The sequence below is a fragment of the Poromitra crassiceps genome, assembly GCF_964638095.1.
Source record: "Poromitra crassiceps genome assembly, chromosome: 28".
NCBI lineage: Eukaryota > Metazoa > Chordata > Actinopteri > Beryciformes > Melamphaidae > Poromitra > Poromitra crassiceps.
In genome coordinates this window covers 47,501-55,000 of record NC_139651.1, presented here as the reverse complement: position 1 = coordinate 55,000, position 7,500 = coordinate 47,501, and the positions used below count along the sequence as shown (strand labels likewise).

Genomic DNA, 7,500 nt, shown 5'->3' with positions numbered 1-7,500 from the left:
TCGTAGCTGGTTCTGGCCGGTGTTGAGCTGAGTTGCTGACGGTGAGAGAGAGTGAGGAGAGGAGATGGAAATGGGATTCTGGGAGAAGCCCGTGCGCGACGTGGGAGCTTGAATCATTGTCACACTCTTTATACTGTACTGTATTCCATTACTCTGTATATGACTCAGAGGCAAACACATCTGAGGAGCTGTCCTGGGTGCTGGTTTTGGTGTTTATAATTTGTCTTTAGAGACACTGCGCTCAGTGTTCCTTCAATTGAAGCATTTGTCTGCATATATGCCATCTGTTTTGACAGGAAGCACCCATGATTTGTGTGTTTTATAGGAAATCACCACCCTGCTTCCCTTCTCCGGCATCTCCCTGGACATCCTGCCCGACGGCAGTGACCTGGGGGCCGACCTCAGTGACTACATCCAGCACCGGGTCAGCAGCAGCAGCCAGGTGGCCGCCAACGTCACCACGCCCACAGGCTCCGCCCCCGACATGCTGCTCCTCAGCAAGTTCAGCAGCCAGCTGACGACGCGGAGTCACGGCTCCATCCTGTACCTGCAGCTGACCCTGGATCTGTTCCACAAGGGCCACCTGGCCCTGAAAGGAGGGAACTACCTCGTGGTGCCTGTCTCCCTGGCGGAGGTCAGCCCGCGTAGAGTCATGTGTGTTTCAATAAGTTATCGGCGAGTTTTTTGAACAGCTTCTTGTCTGGAGCGTGTTTAGCTTTCTGCTGCTTTCTTACTGGTTCCCCCGCCGCCATGTTGTTGTTGCTATGACCTCCCTGCGTTTGATAGCCATAGTGCAGCTCGATGCTGGCCACACCCACAGCAAATGGTGTACACCCTAAAGTGTCCCAAACACCATTGAAAAGCCAATTTCTGGTGGGACAGGCTGATAATGTAAATGTTTTCAAATAGTTTATTGTTAGTTTGAAGGAAGGCTTTGCTGATTTTCAACCCGCTTTGTATCATTACAATGTCTTGTTGTTCGAGGGCGGCTGTTATTGTTTATTTGAATTTTTTCTGTATGTGCACATGGGGGCGGAGTTTCTGCAGGCAGGCAAATGGATATTTCTCGGTGTGGAAAACATATAGGGAAGGTAAGCACTGTCCATCTGCTTATATTACCGAGATTATAATGATATACAAACTGCGTTGAAAATTGGCAAAGCCTCCCTTTAATGAGGAAAAAGTTGCGTGTGTGTATGTTAAATGTAAAGAATAGTGGTACGATATAAATTGTAAAAGGCCTGCTCACTGTATAAATATGTGTTAGGTCTACCTGCTGATGTGTCGCGTCAGCTTCCCGGATGCAGAGCTCTTTGATCGGGTGCTGCCCGTGCTCAACGTGGCGCTGGCGTCTCTGCACCCGCTCACCGATGAACAAATGTTCCGGGCGCTGAACGCGGGCAGCGTGCGGGGCGAGATGGAGTGGAAGGACTTCCTGCAGAGATTAGACAGCCTGGCTGGGTTCATGGTAAGGCTGATGATGCCTTCAAGGTCACTGACAATGAGACATTTCAGATCGTGTCAATTTACTTTTTCTGACTTTTGTTAATCTGGTTGTAGGTGAGACGAAGGGACGGCACCCGCATGCTCTGCCACCCCTCCTTCAAAGAGTGGCTGGTATGGAGGGCGGATGGAGAGAGCAGCGACTTCCTCTGCGACCCTAGGTGAGGCTAAAAGTCAAAGCTCGTCATCTATAGCAGAACCTTCTTTGAACAAGCGCACTAATAAGTCAGTTATCAATACCAAGAACAAGTCAGTCAATTCCACTGATTGATAGATTTGATTTGAAGATGATGCATGCATGTCGTTTCTGATAAATAAGCCTGTTTTATTGTGCTGTGACTGCGGTGTGTGTGTGTGCGTGCGTGTGTGTGCATGCGCCCGTGCATGTGTGTGTGTGTGTGTGTGTGTGTATGTGTGCATGCGTGCGTCCGCATGCATGTGTCCACGCCTACAGGAGCGGCCATGCTCTCCTGGCCTTCATGTTCTCCAGACAGGAGGGCAAGTTGAACCGCCAACAGACAATGGAACTGGGACACCACATCCTCAAGGCTCACATATTCAAGGTAATATATATAGCCACTCTAGCCCAAGAAGACTTCAGTGGTTATGTAGGTTATATGATCGGAACAGATTGTACAGATTGTACCCCCATGCCCAAAGCCATCTTTGCTCTCTGTCTCTGTCTCTCTCTCTCTCTCTCTCTCTCTCTCAGGGTCTGAGTAAGAGGACAGGTGTGTCCTCCAGTGTTCTGCAGGCCATTTGGGTGAACTGCAGCACAGACACTCTTTCCGCTGCACTGGCCTCCCTGAGGAACCTCTACACACCGAACATCAAGGTTACATACACCTGCTTTACATAAAAAAATATATATGCGTAGATACGCACAAACACACATGTACTGTATATCATACATATACATGTACCTGCATGTACGCACATGGATACAGGCGTACATATTGACATCAAATGTCATACCACTCATTCTCCTTGGTCCTGCAGGTAAGTCGTCTGTTGATGCTAGGCGGGGCTAGTGTGACCTGGTGTACGGAGGTGTTAGGCCACGCCCCCATCCTGTGTGTCCACGCCCACTTGGGACATTTGGAGATGGTCGCCCTGCTGCTAGAAATGGGGGCTCCTGTGGACGGAACCACTGACAGCGACATGACGCCCCTCTGCCTGGCTGCCGTGGCAGGACACCCCGACCTGGTCAGCCTGCTCTGCAAGAAAGGGGCCAAGGTCGGTATGCCAACCCAATTCCACGCAAAGGGAGGGAGGGAGACATGCAAAATGTGGGTTTGGAGGGTATGAATACTGTACTGTATTTGTGTTGCGCTTCATATGGGTTGTGCAATTCTCATTCTTTTCAATTGAATCGATGATTTTGAATTAGTATTCCACTTAAATGTATGTTCAGGGTTGACTTTCTTTTACACTTTATTTGTAACCTTTTCATTTATCAGATATGACATTTAGGGCTGGGCAATATAATCGATACGACAATATATCGCAATATTTTATTTCCCGATACTGTATCGATACTTGGACGGCAAGTATCGCGATATTGATTTTTTTTTTTTTTTTTTTTTTTTTGCAGGCCATGCCATGCCAGGCCTCTGCATCTGGTGATTCCCACCCCTAATCGATACTGTATCGATATTTCCCATATCGATGCGTTCAGTAGCACTCAACACTCAGTAGTTTTGACTAAATTTGTCCACTAACTTATCAGTATAAAGTGATGTACATATTATTACACTACCTGGGTGGTACACAGTGTGTTGTATCTTTAGCTCTATTATTTAATTTTGAGTAAATTCTGTAGAATATCGCAAAATATATCGCAATATGTATCGCATCGCAATATATCGTGATACAATCGTATCGTGATACGTATCATGAGATCCTTGCCAATACCCAGCCCTAATGACATTGAGTATACAACTTTCTCGAGTCACAAATATCCACAGAAAAATAATCCCCAAAAATAACCATAACATATTCATTATAGGACAGTCCACGGGAATGAGTAGGAGTTCATAGTTCTAGTTCCAGACCAGGTAAACTATTCACATAGTTTATTAGGGGGTCCCAGGTTTTGTGGAATCTCTTGACAGAGCTGTTGAGGGTACATCTGATCTTTTCCAGCTTTACATTCTGCATCACGTCTCTGATCCAGTGGCTGTGTGATGGAGGAGTGAATAATATTATTCTTATAATATTGAATAATATCAGGCGTCTAGCTAATAGAGAGGATAAACCAATGACCCAGCCGGGTCTGAGAACCCACCCCAAAAACAGCAACATATTACAGTCATAAGCTGTTGAAATGGCTTCAAAAAAAGATGAGCAGAAAGGTGCAAGTTTGGGGCAGGACCAGAGCATATGACAGGTGGTCACCGGGCTCTGTTTACATCTGTCACATATAGGGCTTATACTTGGGAATATTCTTGCAAGTTTCGCTTTGGAGAAGTGTAGCCGATGTAACACTTTAAACTGTATCAAGGAATGTCTGGAGCATATGGAGGTAAGAATGGACTCTAGCAAGAGCCATATCCCATTCCTCGTCTGACAGCGGGACCTCCAGATCATTTTCCCATTGTTCTCGAATATGAGATATAGAGAGACTACCATTATCCATGATACGGGAATAAATCAATGATATTCTACCCTTATTTAGCACATTGACCCTTAAAGTCGAGCTGAACCCAAGAATGACTTTTCTTTTCTTTTAGTTCAAATACCTGGGTATGCAGTGCACCTATTTAATAATGTATGCAAAACAAATAGTTTTTCACACTTTTTCACATCAAAAGTTTTTCAAGATTTCATTGATAACAGTAATTTACAGTTTGCTGACGTCACCTTGTACTATCAGATTTCTACCCCATTTCAACCAATCATATCACGAAATGCAGCTGTCAATCAAATCTTCATTTCTGGATAATTTTCTCTTCCAAATGAAGTCGAAAATGGCGCCTATAGTGCCTGTCATCTGGCAGAATTCCTATCCCATAAACTAACTACTAACTTGGCCAATTGTTAGAAACATGAACAAAAAACAAAAAGTATAATCTCTAAGAATGCAAAGAAATGTAACTGGCTCGTTAAAACGCGCATTCCAGGGATATCGTATCGTTACAGCAGCGATAATGGCGCACGCATCTGAGAGCTTGGTTGTCAGGGGTTGCACTTCGGAGATTCCAGGCCGACGTGCTGCACTCTCTGCTCGGCAACACGAAGGCAGCTGGCTGCCTGCGGCTCGCTGAGCTCCACTCCTCCCGTCAAAAGGCTCTTCCCGAGGGGAGCGCCACAACACACTGAATCCCACTCGATTTGGAGGCGGAACACGCCAGGATTGGCCAAAGCCCAATCCAGTCCCCAGAATTGTCAAATAAAATCATCGACATGATACTATGACCCGCCTCTCAACCAGTCATCTTAGACAAACTATATTTTCAGTCTGAAATGGACTCATTATGCACGTGACGAACAGGTTCAGTTCGACTTTAATAAGGAATCCAAGCAGGAGAAAGGAGGAAGCTTTGCATTTCTTTAAAAAACAAAATTATAGTAATGAAAATGTATGTAATTTCGTGTATATTAATGTTTATCGTGTAATATGTTACGTACACTATGTCAACTTGTGGACCCAAGGAAGATTAGCGGATTGCCATGGCATCAGCTTAATGGGGATCCCAAAAATAAATGAATAACCAAATACTTATCCTGGCCGAATCAAATGTAATTCAATGAAAGAGTGCTCAGTGATTTTACTTGATTTGATTTGATCATGTCTGAGCAGACCTGCTTTTACCTTCACCGCTGTCCCAGGATCTATTCTGGGAGAGCGATGACATACACAGGGCTGATCTAGGCCAGCAGCGTATTGCAGCCAGGCAGCGGGCAGGACCCATGTGTTTGACGTGCTTCTCTGTGCCCCCCGTGTGCCAGGTGGGCCATGTGGACAAGATGGGTCAGTGCGCTCTGGTCCACGCCGGGCTCAAGGGACACACAGAAATCATCCACACCCTGCTGGGCCAAGAGTGGGCCTCAGAGAACCCCACTGACCCGCCCCAGCCCCAACCACACTGCAGTGAGACTGGGCCTGGGAAGCACCAGGCAGTGCAGCAGGCCCTCACAGCGGCCTCTAGTGTGGGACACACTCAGGTACATGTACAGTATCACAGCCCAACACATTTTGAACGCATTGCTGAAATGACTTTTTTTCTGGAGAGTCCAGCTCAATGTTAACCTTGCTTGCAAGATGGATAACCTCGTGAGATCAAGAGAGATTCTCTCGACGTATCCATCTTGTCATGCACAGGCAGTTAAGATGATTGGTCGAACCATGCCGGCCCGACCAATCAGCGGCAGCCGTAGGCGGGCTCAGGCTCGTCTGGGCAAGTAGTGGGTACATGGTCTTTGTAGTTCTTTTCACTCGTCAACATGGCTGCCGCTGCGGAAGTGACAGGCAGTCTGAATGAAATTGAATGTAACGTTCCCAATTCTATGTATTAAATTCTAAAAAACGACCCTCAACATTTGGGAAGGCTAAGCCACACAACTAGTTCGTTATAATCTAATTAAATGCTTCGAAGGTGACTTTACGACCGTGAGGACTCAATCAATGAATACCACTGAGATCAAGCACAGGCACCTTCGGCGATCTGATTGGTTGAAGTTAACACCCACCAGCGGTGGGCTAGGGGGGCTGTGGGTGGTGGGGGGCACTGTCTTTTTTTATCGTCTATTTTACTCTAAACTCTTTTTTTTTGTACCACCAGCCTGTTTATTTCTTCTGTAAAGTTGAGCATTTTAACATGGGAGTGAATGGGGAATGACTCCCTTTTGGAGCCTCAACTCAAGTTGCCATTCAAGGAACTACATTTTTTTTGGTACTTCCGCATTGGCCTCAATTTTGACAACCAGTACTCCCCACCTGGGTCTTCTTCACACAGAGGTGCACTAAGGTGCTGTTTGCTGTTTGCTATGGCCGAGGGGCTGTGGGTGCATCGGTTCTGCTACTGCACATATCCAGCAACCCAGAGGACTATGAAATTGTCTTTTCCTTCCAGGTGGTGAGGAGCTTGCTGGACCTGAATGATGAACAGCTGGCTGTGCAGACGGACGCCCACGACTCTCTCTGGGGAGAAACAGGTGCATTCCTCCTATCAGTCATACACATTTAGCTTTCTCACCCCCTTCCTGTACGTGTGTCTGACTCTAGAGTCATGTTCAAGGGTTATATTTCAGCTATATTCTAGACTAAATGAGTTCTGCGTGATACATTCATATTAAACACAGCAACTACCTGTTTATGGATGCACAGCAAGGTCTTTGAATGGAGCTGCAGGCCCAGTAGCTACCCTCTTACCAGATTTCAGTGTTATGATTTGAAGATGGTCTGGTTTGATATGAAATAGTTGATTAGATTGCAAATTGTTTTTTTTTTTTTTTTTTTGAAGCAGAAATGGCATTCACGGAGCATATCGTGTCCAGCCATATTTGTCTAAAAAAGCAGCTGTTATTGAATTTGTCATACCTTTTCCTCCATCAGAGATGTTAGTGCAGCTCTCACAATTCTGTTATGTCCATCTCCTAAAAGCTTGTCTGATGAGGGCTGGCTCTCTCCCTACAGCACCATTAGAGTCTAATACTATTAGATGTTCTCCACTAGTTCTGAAGTGAGATGGGGAAAGGGAGCGAGCGTGAAATACCCGTCTCTGAAACATGCACCTTGGCATGTACCAGTGCGTGGTCTTGCTTGTGTTTAGTGTTGGATAGAAACGGTAATATTCTAATCATTGGACGACAATCCATTTATGAAACAAAAATAACAATAGCCAAGGACATTGCAATTCAATATTTTATATTTTATTATTTAAAGAGTAATTGTAGTCTATCCAGTAGGTTATTATCATAGAAACTGTGAAAACTAAACTTGAAGGCCTAAATGTGTACAATTATACACATGAATAGGATAATATAATAGGATAA

The 7,500-nt window shown here is 45.4% G+C and overlaps 1 protein-coding gene across 1 annotated transcript in view; it reads left to right on the top strand.

The window, feature by feature from the left end:
• Positions 1-7,500, top strand: part of LOC310799829 (protein TANC1-like) — a gene marked incomplete at its 5' end in the record, with an annotated part of 58,100 nt that overhangs the window by 37,389 nt on the left and 13,211 nt on the right. Inside the window, 8 exons of the mRNA XM_083662440.1 lie at positions 326-634; positions 1,268-1,468; positions 1,561-1,664; positions 1,958-2,066; positions 2,216-2,338; positions 2,503-2,739; positions 5,455-5,670; positions 6,579-6,660. Of these exons, the coding sequence (XP_083518566.1) occupies positions 326-634; positions 1,268-1,468; positions 1,561-1,664; positions 1,958-2,066; positions 2,216-2,338; positions 2,503-2,739; positions 5,455-5,670; positions 6,579-6,660 (1,381 nt within the window). The remainder of the gene's footprint in view (positions 1-325; positions 635-1,267; positions 1,469-1,560; positions 1,665-1,957; positions 2,067-2,215; positions 2,339-2,502; positions 2,740-5,454; positions 5,671-6,578; positions 6,661-7,500) is intronic.